At 39.2% G+C, this 23,999-nt stretch overlaps 1 protein-coding gene across 4 annotated transcripts in view; it reads left to right on the forward strand.

Annotated features, from left to right (window-relative positions):
- RAD54L2 (RAD54 like 2) overlaps nt 1-23,999 on the forward strand; it is a 68,732-nt gene that overhangs the window by 13,249 nt on the left and 31,484 nt on the right. For all 4 annotated transcript variants that reach the window (XM_032209906.1, XM_032209909.1, XM_032209910.1 and 1 more), the window contains exons 2-3: nt 1,462-1,671; nt 22,085-22,283. In XM_032209906.1, coding sequence (XP_032065797.1) covers nt 1,518-1,671; nt 22,085-22,283 — 353 coding nt within the window. In that variant the 5' untranslated portion in view covers nt 1,462-1,517. The remainder of the gene's footprint in view (nt 1-1,461; nt 1,672-22,084; nt 22,284-23,999) is intronic.

The raw sequence follows: 23,999 nt of genomic DNA on the forward strand, positions 1-23,999 counted from the left end.
AATTTAGAAAAATCCTTAAATCCGACTGCATTTGTTGATTTTGTTATGTTGATCTTTTATTGAATTTTTTTAGAGAAGCCACAATTGAAGGTCCGAAGCCAACCTGCTTATTTAAGTTGAAAAAATAGAACATATTCCTATTTGCTGGGAAGATAAATTTAGACCTAATTTAAAAAGGAAATAAACAAGCTTTGGGAAGCACAGACGTCACATTTAACATTATGTTTATTTTAAGGAAGTTGTTATGTAACTGTCTTCTTGCTCTCTGGCTTTATTTTTCTTTCTTTCTGTCTTTCTTCCTATACTTAATCTGATTAGATTAGAAATCTAATATCTTAGATTAAATTTAGATTAGAAATTTAATCAGATCTGAAGAAATGGAAGCAATCAGTATATATTTAAACAGTGATCAATTTGGATTGGCTTGTACTTTAGATTCCTTATTTTTCTCTTAATAATTTCCAGTATTCGCTGTGCAGCTATACAGTGTTGGGTTCACATGTAATACTACCCCATGATTTCTTGACTTAACGTCCCTGACTGAGTTTGAGTTTTTCAAAAGGCAACTGGACTGTCTTTGTTTTTGCTTGAAGATGTTTCACTTCTCATCCAAGAAGCTTCTTCAGAACTGAAGACGACCAAAAATTAATTATTCATTAAAACATTACAATAGTTGTTGTAATTCAGGTATTTCAATAACTACCATTACTTGTTAACTTTTCAATTCCTTCATCTATTCCACTATTTAATTTTGATTTTACATTGTTGATCTGCTTTCCTTATTATTGCTCTTTTGGTTGTACACATACTGTATTCTTTTATTCATTTCACATTTATTCTGTAAATATTAATTTATTATATATCCCTATTTGCATTAAATATATGACTTGTAATTAAAATTTATTATAGAAAATTCTGTAAACTATTATAGCTAATGACAGGCATGAGTTACAACATTAAGCTATCATTTGGTAAATATTTGTCTTATTTATTTTAAAAATGTGCGTGACAGAAGTCACAAGAGTTTTCAAAAGTTGAGAATATTTTATTATAAAGTGAGCAAATATATGTATGCATGTTTTGTATTACATTCATTGGAAAATATTAATCAGGAAAGATTCAGATATAATAGATTATAATCCTGCGTGCATGTTTTAGGACAATTTAAAATTGCTTCAGTTTGGAATTGTATCATCATAGAGATGCACAGATGTTTAATGTGCTTGTTACTATGTTATATTTTCAGCTGTAAATTTAAATAAATGGTTGGAGACTTTGTCATTATACCCATGGCTGGCCATGAAAAGGATATCATAATTCTAAAAAGTAATGTGTTAATAAGAGTTCTAAATTAGCAATAGAGGAAGCTGGAGAATTTTCAACAAACATGGCTTGTGCTGCATCATGCCTTACAGCTTGTCAATTTTATCTGATGTTTATTTTCTCTATTTTAATTTGTAGGGCTGCTGTAATATAGATCATGAGCAGGTAATGCACAAGGAGTGCTATTGGGAATCATGTCGGACGAGTCAGCCTCAGGGAGTGATCCAGATGTGGACCCCGATTTGGAGCAGGAGGATCTGGAAGAGGAAGAGGAGGAAGAAGATGATGAAGAAGCAATGGAGGAGGACAATGATGGAGATGATGAAGAGGATTTACTTGATGAGAATGGTGAGTAAATGGGTTCGGGAAGCAATGACTATTTTGCTGGAAGTGTGTATTCTGATGATTTTAATTTTATACAATAACATAGTTTTAATTGTTTAAATCTGATACAAAATATAGATTTGTTCATTCTGGAACATTTGATGCAATTTTGGAACACTTTAATTGATAGTTTATATAAGGAGCAGCCACGTCTTGGGTTGGTAACTTGGACTGCTATGACTAAAACAATATGTCAAATTTGTAATCTGGACAGCCATTTAACCAAGGAAGCCTACATCTTGCAAATATATCCAAAGGAATGCTATGCTTTTGATTCACACCACAGTATCTATTATATATTTCCTGTAAAATTATGGGTACTTCAAAAAGATTCAAATAAAATAAAATTACAGCCAAAGCTGTATGTAGTGTAGTTTCTTTTGTTAACTGTCAGGGCAATGAATTAAAATATAGAGTATGCTGATATTCTCAGTATGTGAATATCAGAATAACATTCTGCTATTTTTGATTATTTTAAACAATTTGTGATCTAGCAATAGCAGTTAGACTTATATACCGCTTCATAGGGCTTTCAGCCCTCTCTAAGCGGTTTACAGAGTCAGCATATCGCCCCCACAGTCTGGGTCCTCATTTCACCCACCTCAGAAGGATGGAAGGCTGAGTCAACCTTGAGCCGGTGAAATTAGAACCGCTGAACTACAGATAACAGTCAGCTGAAGTGGCCTGCAGTACTGCACCCTAACCACTGTGCCACCTCGGCTCTGACTTATTGATAACTATTTGATACACAAGTCTGAAATTTTGTAAAGCACTGAACACTCCCTTCATATCTTTTGGAAATGTTATTCATTTTTTCTGGTATCTTTGGGAAGAGATATAAATAAAAAATGCAAGATGAATTCCTTGAATTGAAAAATAGATTTCTAATATTGGACTATCAGATGATTCCAAAATACCTTACAGTCACAAAATGAATGTGATGGCCTTCATTGTATCTAGTACAATGGTAGAATTTTATAGGGCTCAGTTAAAGCTATGTAACTAATTCAGGTTGATAGTTGTATCTTTGATAAATTTGTTTGATGTTTTTAAAATCCAGTATGACCTTTTGGGAGTGTTTCAGTGATACGAGTGACAGAGCTTATGGTTAGCTGTGAATGTGCATGATTATGCCGGCTCCCACACCTAGCTTCTTTAAAGTGTATTTTCCTGCCTGCCTCTGTTTTCACCCTCTAACCAGAGGGAAAAAAATAATTTAGCAGTAGGCAGATTGCCATAAGCACATGGGTAGGTGAGGTGTAATCAGCTGGTGTTCAAGATAAATGAAAGCTATGATTGTCCACATTCTTTTACATCTGTATCCTTGGCATCTTTTCAGAATCATTACATAATTACTGCCAGGATTTAAAAGTTCAGAAAGAGAAGGCAAATCTTCTGGTTTTAATGCAGATGCATCTGAAAAAACCTAAGTAATAAATACTTCCCTGTTACACTTGCAACTTTATGCCTGCTTTTTATGGTAAAGAAAAATCAGACAAAATTAACTAGTTGAAGGTGTGTGATTTTTAAGGGCTAGGTGAGAGAAACCTATTTAAAGATGCTTGGGTTTTAAAAAAATATTGTGGTCTTGTTTGTTGACAATATTTATATCCTATATAATAAGAAAAGTCTAATGCATGTAAAAAGAATAAAAACAAAAAAAAATCATAATTCTTATTTTTTTTAAAAAAATGTGTAATTGTTTAAAACATTTAAGGACCACAATAAATTACTATTGAAAAGAAAAGTTTAAAGGAGACATTGTAGAGGTATAATAAAATATCTGTCTATAAATATTGTAAAATAACTAAGTAAATACACATTTTCTTCTGTGTGAGCTGGCACACACTGACAAGCAAGGAACTAGGTAATACTATCACTATTATTCATAGGTGTGCTTCCAGTTATAGGGTGAAAATGTGGAAGTATGTTTGGTATGATGAACTATGCTAAATTGAAACATTTATTGCATTTAACAGTACAAGGAAATAGGAAATAGGCTTGAAACAGAAGCAAGGGAGACATAAACATAACTGTTCTGTAGGAATTAAATATTGGGATAGTATCAGTAAATTTAATTATGGGCTTATAGCACTTTGGAACTGGCTGTTCTTTACCAGAATGACATTTAAAAAAAAACTTCTTCATTTCTGAAAGGAACACTTTGTTTTAGAGGTTCTTGTACTGTTTGGTATAGATAATTTGTAGACTGGCTTCTGTTTATTAACTGCTCAAGGCAACAGGAGACCTGTACTAAAACCTGTTTTAATATACATTATATACTGTGAGTTGAGTTGCTATATGAGATATAGCATAGACCATAGAAGTCTTGTAAATAAGGAAGGAAAATAAATACCATTGTTATACCCTGTGTGTGTGTGTGTGTGTGTGTGTGTGTAGATGGAGAAACAGGGATATTAATCAGTTGTGTAAATAACTGTCTCAGCTATATGCTTGTTAAATATTATACTTTAATTGAATATATTTAAGGTAGGGTATAGGATAGAATGCCAAAGCTGTTACCAGGAGTTCTATCAATTTATGTGCCTTTTTCTTAAAACACTTTTGAATGAATGGAAATCATATTGTGATACCTGAGATTACAATATTTGAACTAGAGGGGATAAATTCTTACAGTGGTTTCATACATTTGATGTAAAATTAAAATAATTTGCATTGCATTACCATAGTTTCTTCTTCCAACCCACTGTTTAAAAAGCTGCAATAAAATCAGCTGTTTGGTTTGGTTTTGGTTTAATTTTATTTGTATGCTGCCCTTTTCCCTGAAGGGACTCAGGGCGGCTCACAACTCAAAAAGGGAGGGGAAAATACAAACAAAGTAACAGAAACACAAAAAACCATACATAGTTAAAAACACAACAATCGTACCATTCGGAATGGGGCAGCGAGTCTTTAGCCCCAGGCCTGTCGGAACAGCCAGGTTTTAAGGGCTATGCAGAAGGCCTGGAGGGTGGTGAGGGTATGAATCTCTACGGGGAGTTCGTTCCAGAGGGTCGGAGCAGCCACAGAGAAGGCTCTCCTCCGGGTAGTCGCCAGTCGACACTGGCCGGCTGATGGAATTCGGAGGAGGCCTAGTCTGTGGGATCTAATTGGTCTAGTGGAGGTAATTGGCAGTAGGCGGTCTCTCAAGTACCCAGGTCCAATACCATGGAGGGCTTTATAGGTGACAACTAGCACCTTGAAGCGTACCCGGAGACCAACAGGCAGCCAGTGCAGCTCGCGGAGGATAGGTGTTACGTGGGTGAACCGAGGTGCACCCACGATCGCTCGCGCGGCTGCATTCTGGACAAGCTGAAGTCGCCGAATACTCTTCAAGGGCTGCCCCATGTAGAGCACGTTGCAGTAATCCAGACTGGAGGTCACAAGAGCGCGAGTGACTGTTGTGAGAGCCTCCCGGTTCAGGTAGGGATGCAACTGGTGCACCAGGCGAACCTGGGCAAATGCCCCCCTGGTCACAGCTGACAAATGGTGTTCAAAAGTCAGCTGTGGGTCCAGGAGGACTCCCAAGTTGCGGACCCTGTCTGAGGGGCGTACTGTTTGACCCCCCAGCCTGAGAGGTGGAACACTTGGCCAATTAGTAGGAGGGAAGCACAGCAGCCACTCGGTCTTATCTGGATTGAGTACAAGCTTGTTAACCCCCATCCAGTCCCTAACAGCCTCGAGGCCCTGACACATCACGTCAATCGCTTCATTGAGTTGGCACGGGGCGGACAGATACAACTGAGTATCGTCCGCATACTGATGGTATTTTATCCCACACCGTCGAATGATCTCACCCAGCGGTTTCATGTAGATATTAAAGAGGAGGGGGGACAGGACCGAACCCTGCGGCACCCCATACGTTAGGGGCCTAGGGGTCGATCTCTGCCCTCTGACCAACACCGACTGCGACCTGTCCGAGAGGTAAGAGGAGAACCACCGTAAGACAGTGCCTCCCACCCCCACCTCTCGCAGTCGTCGCAGAAGGATACCATGGTCGATGGTATCGAAAGCCGCAGAGAGGTCAAGGAGCACCAGGATGGAGGCGTGACCTCCATCCCTGGCTCTCCAGAGATCATCGATCAATGCGACCAAAGCGGTTTCCGTGCTGTAGCCAGGCCTGAAACCTGACTGTACATGGTGGTAAAAATGAGAATGTCTTTCTTGGTTGACATCATTTTGATTGGTCTGACAAATGACCCTTCATGGCAACTTAAATGTGGAAGATGTTGTATTAAGAATGTTTTTGATATTCTTTATGATAAATAAAATATTTAGTTATACAAATTGGTATTTAACACTCAATAATTTAGTGAAAATTAATCCTCTTGATTAACATGAGATTCAGACAGCATCATTTTGAGTATGATTCTTTGCATTTCCTTAAATATAACAATTCTAACAAAATATCAAATTCTAATTTATTTTATCTGCTTCATTTATGTTATTAAATATTTGCAACTGTCATGTTTTTCAATGTTTTAATTAAAATTTGGTATACTATAATAGATAAATATTTTGTTCCTTTCTCACTTTTTAAAAACTGTATTTGTGTATTTGTGAGCATTCTCAGTCTATATTTCCAGGGTCAGGGCATATTATAGAAAGATAGTTGACCTAAAGAAAGTCCTTATGAAGGGACTTTCGCCTTGGTCTTGAAAGTTATGACCATTGCACCATCCCTGTGATCATATGATCAAGATTCAGGTGCTTGACAGTCTGCCTGTAGTTATGACTGCAGGGGCATTTCAGCTCCTCCTACCTGCATATCTGCCCCTTTGCCATCTTCTTGCTCTCACTGCTGACCAATCTGGCCCTTTATGTGGCAGCTACTGACCACGTGAGGCTTTTTCTCCAAGTTGCAGACAGTGCTTTCCTCCTGAGAGGAAAGGTGAAGATGAGTAAGATACATTGAAGCCCAGAACCATGGCATGCCAAGAAGCTCCTGAGCTGCAGTGTGGCAATCAAATAACTACTAAATGGACATTTAACAATCTTGGATAATAAATATTTATTATTTGTTTCTGTATCTGCAAATTGCTTCCTGAACTGTTTTAGTTCCACTGTCTTATGAAACAACGAATTGTTACATTATATATTTATCTACTGCAACCATTTTTGTGATTTTACCGTAAGAAAGCTGTTCTAAATTGTAGGAAAAAGTTAGTATCAGAGCATAAAAAACTTTTAAAAGAAACCTGTTCATTTATGGTGTTTCTTTCCTTAGTTTTTGGAAGAGACAAGATGAGCCTCATGACTTAAAAAAAATCTTGATATTGAAAATAATTTAGTATTTGAACAGCAAACTATATTTATATTTCTGCTCTTATTATATAGATTACTATCTTCTGCCAAGGTATTTACCTTCTCATTTAATTTTATTGATTTTGTAGTACAAAGTAACAATTAACTTGGAAAGAAACTGTTTCTGGACAGTATTTCTAAGCATGAAATAGAAACTTGATTGAATGGGCTTTGAGGCTTTTTGTGTCTTAACCTGATCCTAAAGTCAAATGACCCCAATATCTTTGTTTTATAAGCTGTATAAAATGCTTTTTATGACTGATGTAGTTGCATAACAGTATTATTTTCAAGATCTTTACTAATCCTAAAAACCTGCCTCTCTTTATGTTTATGTGGGCTATTTTTTCCTCAAACTTACAGCAACAAATGACTATATGACTGTCAGGCAATCTATTTGTCAGAAGTACTTTTTGACATTTATTTGAAATTGCTCCTTGTGTACATACAGTGGCTCCTTCTGTAGACCGTTCTGTTTCAGCTCTATATTATAATTAAGTTTTTGTCCAAATTATCACTGACTTCAAATTGAACTACTACATAGTGACTGATCAAAAATATAAAATTCATAGAAACATGTTGAAATATATAGAGGCTTATATGTGGTTAAATTTCCTGACAGTTAGAACAATTAATCAGTGGAACAGCTTGCTTCCAGAAGTTGTGAATGCCCCAACACTGGAAGTCTTTAAGAAGATGTTGGATAGCCATTTGTCTGAAACGGTATAGGGTTCCTGCCTAGGCAGGGGGTTGGACTAAAAGACCTCCAAGGTCCCTTCCAACTCTTCTATTGTATTTGGTAGCTATAATGTGCACACCGGCTTGGAGTAACACAGTAGTGCCATATACTAAGTGTTCCCTAAAATCTAATCTCCCAAAAAGATGTCATTGTTTTTATAAGAATAGATGACTGCAAAGCTGAACTGCTATAATAGCTGTTGAAAAAAAGAACTCTGAAAGTATAATACAGTTGTTTCTTGTTCACCACAAAAAATATGTAAAGGGAGATGTGATAACTGAAGGCTCAAATATAATTTGCCTTTCATTCAGTTCTTTTGCTGCTCAAGTATCAGATTTCTCGATAATGACAGTTGTGTACTAAAGTATGCTACATAGGTTTGTGTGGGAGCCGTTTTTTGTTTTAAATAATTGTAATGGCTTGGAAAATAAAGTATATACATCAATCGCCTTTTCTTTATCTTTCATTGGTCCACTCTAGTAAACAGCCAATAATATAGTAATAGCTGCCTACTTAAAATGAAGCCTTCTGTAATCTTTACATAATACATAATACCTGCTTCCCCTCTTATTTCAGTATCCTGCAAAATGAATAATAATATCTACATTGACCCAGCAAAGATGTATGAATAGAGAGAAGCAAAAACAACTTTAAATGGTTGTGACTTTTAATATAAGGCATGGAAAAATGACTTCAGCCAAATAGGTTCTTCATCTTTTTCTTTTTTGTATTTTGGTATTTAATTGGAAAAAAAAATCCTTCACTGCTTTGAGAAGCATCTAGCATGTGTCTGTTGTGGCAGCATGTCACTGAAACTTCATTGCAGAAAAGACTGGAAAATAATTTGGGTCACGGTGACCAAAGCTATTCATAGAACATTAAGAGAAGAACAGAATGTAAAAATGTCAGTTTTCATAGCAGTTGTTTCAACATTAAAAGTCTACAATTGTAGATTCTGATAGACTTCTAATATTTATGAGTTAATTATTATGGTAATTATCATATGATGATGAAGAAATTTTCGGGAGAAAGTTTATAAAGTCTAAATTTTTCATAAGGAAGGAGAATATTGCCATTTCCATTGTCATTTTCCTTCCCCATTAATCTTTCATATTACTTTGTGGAGAAGTAATTAAGCAAACAACCATGCATGTTAACATATTTTAGCCTGTCTGAATATAAAATTCATAGTTTTGAACTGCATTTCTTACTGTTAGTTGAACTCTTGTGGGAAACTGTCATCTGCTGCATTGGTTAGTGTTGTGAGTTTTTTAAATTATACTTGATAAGATTGGCAAGTTAGACTTTTGGATTGTAAATCTTGACATTTGGACACATTCATAAAAAGTTTATATAAGGAGCCTTCAGCATTTATATAATTCAGACTCTCCCATGTGCAGCACTAAGGTCAGAATAAGAGCTCTTAAGAGTGTTTGGGACATTGTTCTGCTTGCATAATCTTGAAATCCCAAGAGAGTTTGCCTGTCACTGAAGTTGACCTTTGGATGTTCCAGATTTTCCGTGGGTGCTACATCTGCTGCCTTTTCTGTTAGACACTCTCTTTAAAAGGGAAATCTGTGACTTTCTTTCTTTCTTTCTTTCTTTCTTTCTTTCTTTCTTTCTTTCTTTCTTTCTCTTTCATCCTTTCTTTTCTTCGATTTTCCTTCCTTCCCTCCTTTCTTTTTTTCTTTCTCTGTCTCTTTTAAACCACATAGATTCTCTTTGTCAAGACAATATTGAAACAAGACAACTAGAAGTACTAGCATTTTAATTTGGGACAATGCTTTTTCAGTTGAGAGTACACAGTACTCTTTAGCAGTTTTTAAGGGGTTTTTTTGGACAGCATTCTGAGTAGTACATCCAATGTCCTATGTAAATGCTTTCACTCAGTAGGTAGAATATAAATAATTAACAGTGGATTATTAGAATATTATAAGATCTATAATAACATAAAATTATGGTTATTATTCATTTTCAAAAGTTATATTCTGACTGTTGGGTGACATTTAAGAAGTAGAGTAAGCATCGCTGACATCCAATAAACAAATGATATGTTAAAACCACAAAAGCTAAACTACTGGAGGGTGGCTCTTTATCATGTTCCCAACAGTCCTAGTCTCAGGGAGCAAATTGAACGTTGGTACCTGAATGTCGCTTCTTATGACATCTGTGGGAGGGGCCACTGGTGGATATCATCAGTGCTGATTGGTCCATAGACTGAGTGGAAGTTTGTTGTAGCCACGCCTCTACTCCTGCCCCAGTTTCCTTGAGGTCGTGTCGGGTAGAATGATCTGAAAAAGAAATCACAACAAGGCCACTCCCTCCCTAGTCTGCTACAAAAACTAATTAGGGCGGGACGTGGCCCCTCCTGCAGATGTCATGAGAAGCAATGTTCAGGTAAATACCAATGTTCATTCTCCATGGAATACTGCATGAGGGGCCACTGGTGGGATGTACCCAAGTTATCGTCCACAGGGGGGGGGGGGAGCCTATGAATCCGTAGCGACTGTGGTGGCCACTACCTGCTGCAACACTCTGCGTCCAAAGAACGCTTCTGCTGATGTGTAAGCATCTAGGCAGTAATGCCTAATAAACGGTGTAGGGGAAGCCCACATGGCTTCCCTACGTATGTCCTCAAATGGTGCTCTTGTTGCCCAAGCCGCCATGGCAGTCACACTTCTTGGAATTGCCAATTGCCAAAAACTAAACTCTTTCTTTCTATGGAGAGTTGAAAGAAACAACCTATTTGGTCCATAGTCTGAGAGGAAATTGGGGTAGGAGGAGTAGAGGCATGGCTGCAACACATTTCCACTCAGTTTATGGACCAATCAGCATTTTTTTTTTTTTTTAATATATCTTTTATTTCATTTTCATTTTATACAATCACTTATATACTGTGCATAAAAAAAAGAAAAAAGGAAAAAAAAACCCAACATAACACTTCATTCTCCCATACACCCTCTCTTCTCCCCCTCCAACTTTCCTTTCACCCCTCCAGCATTCCCCTCTTCTACTTCCCTACCCCCTCAGACATCTCCCCCTCCCTCCATTTCACCCTCCTTACATTCCCTCTCACTCCCTCTTTACTTCTCCCTTCTCTTTCCCTCTTCTCCTCACTTTGGTGTATCCATACAATTCAATTTGTTTTTTACAATAAAAGTAGAAAAAGAAAAAAAGAAAAAAAAAGAAAAACGAGCCGCAGTACACAAGTGAATTCTTATTGTTCTAAAGATTGAAACTGTAATTCCACCCTCCCCCCTCCCCCCTATAATCCCCCCTCCCTAACCCCCTTACGGCTTCGCAGGTCCCATGCCCGGCATAATTCTTTAACAAGCATTTGAGTATAATAAGGCCAGCTAACTTTAAAATTAAAAAAATAAGATAAAAGTAAAGCCAAAAAGAAAAAGGAAAAATAGTAGAAAATAAGAAATTAAAAAAAAAAAAAAAAAAACACCCACACTCACACACAAAAAGAAGAAAGAAACAAAAAGGGTCAATAAACCCACTACGTTAACACAGCTTCCCATTATCTGTAAATCTTAAACAATGTGACTCATTCCAAATTTCGATTATTTTGCTACTTGCAGGGTTTCAAACTGTATTAGAGCCAGGTAAGTTGATCAATTAGAATTCCCCAACTAAAAGTCTCCTTGCTTTGTCTATCTATTCAGACCTTTAATTTATCTCTTTTTTATCCAAATATCCAAACCTTTCTATAACACCATTAAACTCAAATACTTCTTTCATTTTTCATTTCCAACACCTCCCTTTCTATCCTTACCCACCTCCACATATAAATTTTTTACCTTCCACCCTGCCTTTATCCATATCCACATATATATTTTATCCACATTCATTGCTCCTCCCATGTTTACTCCACTTTCCTGAAGATTCTCCGACCAATCTTTCTTAACTTTATATTGATATAGCAACTCAAACAAACATCAGCTTGCGTTCTAGCCCCAGGTAATCTAATTAAACTTTCGCTGCCCTTCCCTCTCCCACGCACCTCCCAACTCCGTTCGTCCCAAACCGCAACTCAAAAAGATCACAATTTCCGCTCTCCTCGCCTAAGAAAATAGTTCATGCACAATTTGAGTTAGAGTTCAGACAAAACTTCTGTACAATATATGTCCACAATCAGCAACGCTTCTTTCAGTCTCCATGTCTCATCATCGATATGCCACTTTTCCATTTTATCCCAGACGGAAATCATAAAACTTTAAAAACATCGCTTAGTCTTTATTCTTTAGTCTTCTGCCCTTCCGGAAGAGAAAAACAACACCCTCCGCCTTGTAGCCACGTGTCTCGCTGTTTGTCTTCTCCTTCTCCTTGTCTCTCCCCAGATCCGGATGAATCAGGAAGTCCCGCCTTCAGGGTCTCGTAGTAAAATTTTCGGGCTTCACAGACGGAGTTAATGCGGTGTTTTTGGTTGCCAAATGTAACTGTAATACCAGCTGGGACTTCCCATTTGTATGGAATCTGAGAGTTTCTGAGTTCTTCGGTTAAGAAAGCGTACTGTCTTCTTGTTCTTAATATTTGAAATGGTATCTCTTTAAAAACAATCAAGTCCTCCCCATCAATTATCAACCTCTTTCCGTAAAGCCTCTGTATTATCTCATTTCTAGATTCCCTTGTAGTAAAGTATATTATTATGTCCCTCGGAAGCTGTCGCTGTTTTGCTACCCAGGAATTCTGGCGGTAAATTCTTTGAATCTGCCAATCAAAGTTAAGTCCCGGACTTCCCACCAAGCGACTGAAAGCCTCAAAGAATGTCTGTTTCAAATTCTCCTGTTGGTTTTCACGCAGTCCTCTAACTCGTATAGCAAAGGCAGTCTTGTTATAATTTATCATGACAAGTTCTTTTTGGGCAGATTCAATTTCCTGTTCTAACGTTTGAATTTTTGATATCAGATTAAGGTTAGTTTCTTCCAAAAGTTCCAATTTGTCCTCCGTTTCAGCAATATAATCTGTCATGACTGTCATTACTCCGATCATATCCTGCTTTGCCTGAGCAATTTTAGCATCAAATTGATCACATAAATCCGATATCAGTTGATTAATCTCCTGTCTGAAATCATTAAGCGTTTTGAGGAGGAATTCTTGTGTTAGCAAATCTCCCGTGGAGGGTGTAGGAGACAAGGGTAGCGGCTTCATAGCAGTTTTTGGAGATATGTTATTAAGGAAGCGCTTCTGTTTAGGTTTGGGAGCCATTCCAGAATAAAAATAAAAGACAAGCAATCAAGCGAGCCAAAAATCAAAGTCTGTGCTCCCCTCAGTTAATCTTTTAGCAATTAGTACGGAGAAGCCTTCAGGAGGGTAGGGTCAACTAGCTACGTCAGATCAAACACAAAAGCTACGAGATCGCCATCTTGTGACGCAGCTAAAAAAGAAAGGGAGCCTTTTGCGAAATTGAAGCTGGTATTTTAAATAGTAATAGAAGAAATTCCTCGGGAATGGTCCCCGCCCGGATTGGCTTTTAAATAGCTTAGCTTTGTCCTGGGGGGGGAGGCAATCTGCCTAGGCTGCAAAAAAGGCAGCGCGGAAAACTGGCCGGAGTAAAGGCTCAGCTAATGTTGAACCTCTTCTCCATTCACAGCAAAAAGAAAAGCTATGAATTACAAAGAGATCCTAACGACTGACCTCCTCTCTGCCCCTTTCTGCCAGAAAGGGGAGATATCTATAGATCTTATGAGATATACGAACCAGAGTCCTGGCAGGAGCTTTGTTGAGCTCCCGACGGCGGCAGCTCCTCCCCTCGAAGCCGACCAATCAGCATTGATGATATCCACCAGTGGCCGTTCCCACAGTACGCCATGGAGAACAGTGGTTTCCACAGAGCAGGGAGCAAGTGAATAGTAGTATCAATGAAAGCACCAAATTACTGTGACATAAGCCCTGTGCCTATTCTGCATGTATTGCATCCATGTCCCCAAAAGAGTAAGATTGTGGCAAAATGGTGCAATGTTGTTTTCTTCATTCAGAAAATAGCAAGGTCCTGTGGACACTGTGGAAAGAAGTCCACTACTCCCCACCCCCCCATTACCATTATAAATTTTGTAATGATGCTTCCATCGTGTTCCAATAGATTTACAATACAATACAATAGCAGAGTTGGAAGGGACCTTGGAGGTCTTCTAGTCCAACCCCCTGCCTAGGCAGGAAACCCTTTACCGTTTCAGACAAATGGCTATCCAACATCTTCTTAAAGACTTCCAGTGTTGGGGCATTGACAACTTCTGGAGGCAAGCTGTTCCACTGATCAATTGTTCTAACTGTCAAGAAATTTCTCCTCAGTTCTAAGTTGCTTCTCTCCTTGATTAGTTTCCACCCATTGCTTCTTGTTCTACCCTCAGGTGCCTTGGAGAATAGTTTGACTCCCTCTTCTTTGTGGCAACCCCTGAGATATTGGACCAAAACTGAATGCAGTATTCCAAGTGTGGCCTTACCAAGGCATTATAAAGTGGTATTAATACTTCACGTGATCTTGATTCTATCCCTCTGTTTATGCAGCCTAGAATTGTGTTGGCTTTTTTGGCAGCTGCTACTGGGCCCAATGTTCAAGTTTGTCAAGATCCTTCTGTATCTTGAGCCTATCTTCTGGAGTGTTGGCTATTCCTGTCAGCTTGGTGTCATCTGCAAATTTGATGAGTTCCCCATTTATTCCCTCATCCAAATCATTGATGAAGATGTTGAAGAATACTGGGCCTAAAACAGAGCCTTGGGGTACTCCACTGCAAACTTCCCTCCATTTAGATGCAGTTCCATTGAGGACTACACATTGAGTGCGGTTGGCCAGCCAGTTACAAATCCATCTGGTGTTGATGCTGTCCAACCCACATTCTTCTACTTTATTTAGTAGTAGGTTATGGTCTACCTTATCAAATGCCTTACTGAAGTCCAAGTAAACTATATCGACGGCGTTCCTCTGGTCCATGAATTTTGTCATTTTGTCAAAGAATGCAATAAGATTAGTCTGGCATGATCTATTTTTGACAAAGCCATGTTGGCTTTTTGCTGCATGTGTATTTGCATTTGTCCCTGCATGTGCCCTGCACTTGCTTCAATCACTATCCCTCACCTTTCACTGTTTGCAACGACTCTGTTGTGGAGCATTGCAAGAACTGGATCAGCAATGAAAGCTAATGTGAGCATCTGGGAGGTTTAGTGATGCACCAACTCCTTTTCCTTAACTGCTGTCAACAGATGGGACCTTAGAGATGCACATTCTTTCTAGCTGTCCCAGTCCTTTGGAAGCGTTTCCAATCTGACATTCAAGGGATCCTTTTAGCCTTCTGGAAGATTGTGAAGACATAGTTCTTCCCGCAAGCACTGGGCTAGGTTAGTTTGGTTGCTCTAACACCTGGAGGGAAGTGTTGCTCTGTTTTTATTCCAGTGTTTTTATTTGGCTGATTTATCCCTTATTCTACACTTATCCCTAACTAAAGATCTATACCACTCAGAAATAACTGACTGGCACCTGTAGTTCAAATTCTGATCCATTATATCCAGCTAAGTTTCTATCATTCACTCTAGAATAGCACCTTGATATATATATGTATGTATGTATGTATGTATGTATGTATGTATGTATGTATGTATTTGGACTTGGACTTGGACTTAATCTTCATAAATGTCAATGTCCATAAGGCAGTGACCATTGCATTGTGAAGGCCAGGGGCAGGACGTCACGGATTACAGCACGCCATTGATTCCTATTTAGGGCGGCTTGTTGGGCATCGGTTATCGAGAAATGGAGTGGTTGAAGATCGTGAGCCACTTGGGATATCCACGTTTTCTTTGGGGCATTTCGTGCGATTTTCCACCCATCCGGTCGCAGCAAGTTAATCGATCGGTAAGGTAATCGGCTATTGTCCATACGGCAAACGTGTCCAAACCATCTAAGTCGTTGTCTTCTTAGGTAAAGTTCGATTGTAGTTTGGTTTTTACACAGCTGCAATACCGTTTCGCTTTTTCATCGGTCCCGTAGAGTTATGTGCAGAATGTTGCTCAGGCATCTTAGCTGGAATCGTTCTAATAGGTTCAGGTCGCTTTTAAGTAAAGTCCACGATTCCGAGCCGTACAGTAAGATTGTGCGGATGGAAGCATTAAATATCCTCATCTTGGTCGCAATCGTCACGTCATTTTGGCTCCACAGGCACTTCCTTAAAGAGGCGAATGCGGCTGTAGCATTGCCAATGCGGCTTTTGATGCCATTTGTAGCCACTACACATTGGCTCTCGATGATCGACCCCAAATATTTAAACGTGTCTACTCTTTCGATAGGGTTGCCTTCGAGGTGCAGTTGAGCTGGTTGAGTGCCCGTGAAAATGAATTTGGTTTTTGTACCATTTATCACCAGGCCGAGCTTGTTAGCATTTGCTTGTAATGCATCCAGGGTATTTTGGGCGGTTTGGGCTGTTTCAGCAAAGAAGACAATGTCATCAGCATACACCAAGTCCGTGAGAGACAGCTGAGCCCCGATTTGAACGCCTGGTGTGTCTTTAAAAGTTTGTCTGAGGATCCAATCCATGGTTATATTGAAGAGCATTGGTGAAATAATACAGCCTTGTTTGACGCCGGTAGTTATTGAGAATGGTGGGGACACATTTCCCGGGTATTTTGTCCGGCTCATTCCACCTTCGTAAAAAGCTTTAAGCATGTTGAGTGTAGCATAGGGGATTGATTCAGCTTTAAGGGCGCATCACAACGATGAATGATCTATGCTATCGAAGGCGCATGAAAAATCCACAAATACTAAAAAAGTGTCCTTTTTGTAACGCAGGCGTGATTCGGCTACTTGTCTCAGGGTATGCTACCAGCAGCAGCGAACAAAATTCTTAATGCAAAGAAAATCATGAACATTGCCACCTGGAACATACGTTCAGGTAGCCAAACCGGCAAAATGGACATATGTATGTATGTATGTATGTATGTATGTACGTATGTATATGTATTTGGTCAATTGGTTTTCGATTGTTTTTTTTTTTTAGCTCAGGCAGCAGTTATTTTGTGCTCAATCATGACTGTGAGTGCCTTATGAGAAGCATATAGGAAATATTTATATATTTATTTTATCATTTATAAAATTTATTAGCTACCCATCTTCCCAACAAGGTACCGTATATACTCGAGTATAGGCCGACCCGAATATAAGCCGAGGCACCTAATTTTACCACAAAAAAACTGGAAAAGTTATTGACTCGAGTATAAGCCTAGGGTGGGAAATGCAGCAGCTACCGGTAAATTTCAAAAATAAAAATAGATACCAATAATGTTTTTGAATATTTATTTCAAAGAAAAACAGTAAACTAGCGGTGTATTCAATGAAATACTTCACTCACCTCATGATGCTGATGTCCCGCTGTGATGATGATGTCCCGTGCAGCCGCGGGAGCGATGTCCCGCCTCCTATGACACACGGCACAGTGATTCCTATCATTGGATCACTGTACCAGAGGAGGTGGGACATCGCTATGTGGCTGCTTGCCATAACAAGGAGGAGGTGGGACATCGTTGCAGAGCGGCAGGAGGGGGAGGAAGGGGAATCGTAAGACAGCCCTGCATTACATTAGAACGTGAGGAGGGGGGATGGTGCGGTGCGCGCTGCGCGGCAAACTGACACAGAGGGAGGGGAAACTCACAGGGGCACTGGGCCATTCACGAGTGTCACCCAGCGGCATGGCCCCGCCCCTTTTTCTCCTCCATTTCGGGCAAATTTTTCACTGACTCGAGTATAAGCCGAGGCGGCTTTTTTCAGCCCAAAAAGTGGGCTGAAAAACTAGGCTTATACTCGAGTATATACAGTAACTCTGGATGGCTTACAGTAATAAAAGATTTTATATATAAAATCTGGGAGCAGGGAGGTGGGATGTTATTAATCAACCACATCCACTGTGATGCTCCCCATTGAGGTCCCAAGCTAACTGGCAGAGCCATGTCTTTAGGGTCGGCAACCCGTGGCTCTGAAGCCGCATGTGGCTCTTTTATCCCTCTGCTGTGGGTTCCTGTCACTGATCGGCTCCACAGTTGATAGGGCTTTCAGTTAGGACAGGTAGAGGAAAAAGGACACCACGCTAGGAGGAGACTCTATGGTGGGGGAACTGGACTTCCGGTCAGCTCCAGAATTGAATGGGGGGCTTCCAGTTAGGACCTTTGTGACTCTTTGAGTGTTTAAGGTTGTCAACACCTTCTCCTGGACCCCACCAGCCAGATTAATCAGGCCAATGGGGCCTGCAGCATGCTCCTCTGCCAGCACAGGTGGGATGGGCCAATCTCAGGGAGATGAGACAGTCCCTCAAGTAGCCTGGACCCCTGCCATGAAGGGCTTTAAAGATGATTGCCATCTTGAATTTGTACCTGGAAACAGACTGGCAGCCAATGCAGTTCGCAGAGCAGTATGTTACATTGGCCATTTTTCGGGCCCCATGAACTGCCGCTGCACTCTGCACCAGTTGTAGCTTTCGAATACTCTTCAAGGGCAGCCCCATGCAGAGTACATTACAATATCCTCACTTTTGTCTTGCCTGTGGTAACGTAATTTGGAAAACTATTAAAATTTTGCTGCTGTGTCTTGGGCACATGGAAAGAAGGCTTCCAGAGAATGTTTATGAGCACTCATTTTTAGTAGCAGTGGGATTTTTTTTTTAAAGCTGTTGCAATAAAAAGGCAACTTAAAATAAAGAACAAATGGAATGACTTGATATTTAGTTATGCTGCGTATATTGGTACAAAATTTGGAATTTCTATTTTGGAAACGTTACCTTAGTGTGCCTGATTATTTCTTCCAAATTAAATGGCTAATAGTTAAAGCTCTTAAGGGACACATTCAGCAATTCTGTGTAGCAACACAAGCTTAAAAAATATCCTGGAGAATTTAACTACTGCTAAGGGTTTTTTTTTGATGAAATGTGAGGATGAAAGGACATTGAGATGATGAATCTAATCAATCTAGCTTGATCCTCCTCTTTTGTATCAAAATTATTGATAATGCTGCAGTATTTCGTATAGAGAGAAGCACTATACTGAAGATTTCCTTTGGCTCAATTATCATTCTGGACGTACTTGAAAAGAATTGCTCTGTGAGCATATCTGGGTCAGGTAGGTTGTCACCTTATGTAATCTTTATATAATTAGTTCTTTGTTAGGTCTCTCCCAAGAGTAGGAGGAACCTACAGCTACTGAATTGTCTGAAGAAGTGAGACTATACTTTGATTAGACAGTCTTTTGGAAGTGCAGAGTTTTTTAGAAAGGCTTTGGCATTCTGACATTTGCCAGAAATGTCTTATTTGCCATTCTTGGTGGGAGATTAATTAATTAATTTTCACAGATAATAAAACAGCATCGGTTGTTTTCCTCACCTTTGTTCTACATAAATTGCTAATAGTTTTTTCCCCTTCTTGTTGCATTTTATGAAGTAAGGATTGGACAAATTGTTGAATCATTTCTGGTCTTCTTCTCATATACACTTTAGAATAAATTGTAGACTTATTCAATAAATGAAATTGAAGGATATACCATTCTTGCTCTGTATTGCCTGACCTCAGAAAAAAAAACCTAAACATGATGAGACACTGTTAGTGTTTGAATAAAACTAACCCCCAAATACCTGGGAATTCAGAAAGGACCCAATTCAGGAAACAATGACAAATCACTTCCTTACTGTTACCAAGGAAACTATAGATAAAGACCTGAAGTCTTTAGAAGTTGAGTTCAACTTGAGATGTTATCTTTAATAATCTATTCAACTAATAATGTAGAGCAATTTTTTTCTGTAACTAGGATAGATGCTTGTTTGAATTCAGAAACAAAAGAAGCTGTTTTTATATATTGTTTATATAGAGTGGTGATATTACCTGGATTCATGTTTGCATCAGACTCTTTTACTTTTGGCTTGCTGATAGCATATCATAATAACATAAAAAAGATTGTACCAGTTTTACTTATATTTGAAGTAACACCCTTTCTTCAAAGTAACACATTGATGGCAGGAGTGTAATTTGGGCTATTCCTTACTATACTAGTTTTTTTTATGCATGGAGTTTTTGTGTTTGATTTTCTTTCATTTTAATCAAATTAGTCTGTTTCATGAATCACAATAAGTTGTACAAAATTCATTACATTGCAAAACTGGTTTTATTAGCATATATGACATTCAAAATAATAATGGAACTGCCCCATTTTACATACATACATACATACATACATACATACATACATACATACATACATACATACGCTAACTAAATAAATTTTAGGATATATGTTATTTTGGATTAATAAGTATGCACACTAGGGAAGTTTTTTTTTAAAGGGATATTGAGAATTTGGGAGAAAAAAAAATAAACGGCTTTGGGAGACCTCTGAGTAGAAACAGTCTGGGGAATAACAACAACAACAACAACAACAACAATAATAATAACAACAGCAGCACTGGAATTACATTTAAACAGTTAAACATTGACAAAATCACCATCAGTCAAATGCAAAAAGCCGCACTGCTTGGATCTGCACGCATATTACGAAAATACGTTATGATGTCCTAGGCCCTTGCGTGGCGTCTGACTAGTAATCAGTGCCAAATCCAGCGAAACAACTGGCCGCTGTGATACAATTCTGTTGTTGCAATAATAATATCTATTTTTTTATAATATTTATAAAATTTATCAGACTTGAACCTTCTGATTCTACAAAAAACCACCCTACTTGGAACAGCTTATATCCTCCGACGTTACCTTAACAGTTAGTTCCTAGGTCCTTGGTTAGGACTCGACCTGTTGAGCTACCAACCAGCCCCAAAGGCTGTGAATCTCACCAAAGATTAACTAAACAACAACAACAACAACAACAACAACAACAACAATCTAATAAGCTGGAAACACAGAAAATATTTGCTATATCATCATCTCATATAGTCGAAGGGCAAGGCTATACCGGAGATGCCCAATCTAATATTCTGCTAAATCAGTGTTTTTATTTAATTTTGTTGAAAATATGCGTATAAGCAGCACAAAGGTTTTAGCAAATGTCTGTGAATTATGACTTTCTCTCTCTCCTCTCACTAATGCTTGATTTTTCAGCCTTTTGAATTCTGCATGAATTATGCCTTTGTTTTTAATTCTGGGGAAATCATTGGTATGATGACTCAGCCTGCAGAATGAAATCACATGGACTGCTATTACCACTTCCTATTGCCCTATTTTAGCACTCTTTTGATCCAGTTACATAATTGTGAATGAAGCAGAAAAGCCAGTGGGGTAAAAATGCTGCATATCGTATGATGAAACCTTGGTTGATATGATATGTTGGAACAATGCTACTTGATATAAACAACTGTGAGAAAATTCAAGGAAACCAAAACCTGTTGTCAGTACTAGGAGTTCCCTAGTTAAATGAGCATGAGCTCATTTGTTTTGACATTTTCACTCCACGTGAATCCTTAAAGTCCCTGTCTTAGAAAATGTATCAAGTTCACAATGTGACCTGACTTGTGCTTCCAGGAAAAAAAACCAGGAGGGTCAGTTTTGGTTCAGATATGCTTCTTACTTAGGGGAATGTAAAATAGCAGCTATTTGCTTTCAATTCATTTCTTTTAAAGGGCTTTGCCAGAACAGAGAGAGTTCTCTGAAAAAGCAGTGTGAAGTAACACTGTTTTTAAAAGAGTGTTTTGGTACACAGTGACTTTTGACAAATATAGATAAACTTGGTCTTCTACACACATCTGGATTTATACTAACACATGGTCTTTCAAACAATGTTTGTGGAACATGGGTATCTTCCATGCACTCATACTAAACTAATCATAAATAGTTGGAAAAACAGAGAAGGAGGAAAGTTGAGCTGCCACAACACCGAAGCAGTAGCATTCCATCCATGTTGTTTATGTTTCATGGAGTTTCACTGAAACATTTTCCAAAAGCTGCTATTTGATTATGTATTTAAAAAATAGCCTTTTTGCTACATTAACTATCCAAGATACTTTGTTCAAACGGGCGTTTCCTGTCTTTTCCTGTAAGAATCTGCTCTGTTACAGTTTGTTCACTAAGCAATACTTGACCAACACTGAAATTATTTGCTGCGGGAGTTACATAATGTTTATTGTGTCAAGGACCAGCTGTGGTTTGACATGATATCAGAACTTTTGTGGTTGTATATGAGAGGTTCACAAAAGAATTTGGAGCGTTTTGTTTCATCAGCATTTCCAATAGATGGAAGTAAACGCGAAGTACATGGTCAAATGATTGAGAAATCATTTGTTCTTTCAGTAAGATCCATGTTTGTTACAAATGTGAAAAGAAAGGAAATTACTCACAATTTACTCTAACATTGTCTTTACAGATCAATCCCGTGAAGCACCTTTTGAAAGTGATCTTGTTCAACATGGGGAGGATGGAGAATGGCAGCACTCTACTTCAACTACCTCATCTCAGAGTGAACAGGCAGAGAAACTGTTGCAGAATCAGCACCAGAGCCTGGCCTCTGAGGACACCAAAAAGAAGAGGGCTCAGAAACCTTCTCACATGAGGAGGAACATAAGGTAAAGATGCTTCTAAAAAATATTTTAGAGTTTTAATACTTACTGACACGATATTCAGGCACAATTTCTGAATCCAGGTTTACGATGGTCTGTGTTCAAGAGCACTAGACAAAGTTGAACTAAAATCCAGTTGGTGAGGAAATATTGCAGGCATCTCGGATAATTGTTCTAAGAAACTGGTTTCCTGGCTCCAGGGAAGAAAATTGATCATAACTGTACTGAGATTTCAGTTTCTGTAATACCCTATGAAAGAGTTGATCCCTTTCCCTTTATACTGGTGATATGACATTTCTGACCCATGTGCCTGATCTGATCCACTTGGACCAAGCCTATTTGTCTTTTGAACATGTCCCTGCTTTGTTTTCACTTATGCTCAACTCTTTCCCCAATGAGCTACTTTGGCTACCCTACCTTTGCCTGGATAGAGTAATGTCTCAAGTGACAAAATGCTGCAAATTTAGTTCCTGCAAGCATTCTACTCTATTTGCCTTCCATATGTTCCCATAATAGGTAAATACTTTGAGTGGCAGAATAGTGAAATTAGATGGTCCCATGGAGCACATACAGCTGTGTTTCCATTGTTTCTACTCCAGTGATACAATGGATAATATTGGTCAGTGATGGCTAACTTTTTGCCATCGGGTGCCAAAAGCAAGAGGGGGGGCGGGGGCGCTTGTCTGCCCTCCTCCCAAGCATGCCCGCGTGCCTCCCGCGTATGTGCCCCCTGGCATTTGTTGCGCAATGGCATGGTGGACCCGTTTTTCGCCCTCCCCAGGCTCCAGAGGCTTTCTATGAGCCTTGGAAAGATGAAAACGGCCTCTCCTGCAGGTCCTCTGGAGGTTGGAAATGGCCCGTTTTCTGACTTTCAGGTTTCTCTCTGGAGGGACAAAAACATCCCAACACGCAAACTGGAAGTTCGGCAGTGATCCCCACCCCCTAGAACAGCTGATCAGCACTATTCCAGGAGGCCGATCCAACTGCCAATCAGTTGCTCATCAGCAAAGGCTCCAGTGTTCCCCGGTGGTAGCAACAGTTCAGTTCAGTTGACTGGTGGTGGGCGCAACAGAGTGGAGCCCTGACAAGCCAGATTCCCCCCCCCCTTGTTTTTCTCCTCTAAAGCTAACGCACGTCTTATGGTCCGGTGCATCTTATAGTGTGAAAAATATGGTATTTCTCCTGTGTGCTGCTTGGAGAGTTCAAGCATGGGTTAAATTCAGTCTATTCGCCTAAGGACTGAGTTGAAATTCTTAACCACGCCTCCTCTCCTCCTAGGTTCAGTTCAAAAACTCAGTCCAGCCCAGTTCGGACACGTTTTGGGGAGCTCCTCAGTTCTTGTGCGAATAGACTGGGACTCTCCATTAGTTAGCTTAGCACCTTTCTTATTTTTGTCTTCAACTGAGAGTTAGTGCTAGGAAAAAATATTCGAGCCATTTAAAATTGCTGGTGAGGTTTGAGGGTTTCCAGGCTCCTCGTCACTACGGAGCCTGCGATTGTCGGGGCATTTGTCCAGCGACTGCTGGCGAACGCGGGGGAAGATAGGAGGCTTCCTTTTCCCCCAGTTGTCTCCTCAACTAACTGCGGCTGCCGGAGTCCTCGGTGGAGGCTCCGGTTTATGCCTGACAGCTCCCTGAACATCCGAGAAGCGTGGTGGCCATTTTAAAAGCATTTTCACGTGCTTTCACTCTTGGCCGTTTGGAGTTGCTGCGCTTTTCCTCC

The sequence above is a fragment of the Thamnophis elegans genome, chromosome 2 (assembly GCF_009769535.1).
Source record: "Thamnophis elegans isolate rThaEle1 chromosome 2, rThaEle1.pri, whole genome shotgun sequence".
NCBI lineage: Eukaryota > Metazoa > Chordata > Lepidosauria > Squamata > Colubridae > Thamnophis > Thamnophis elegans.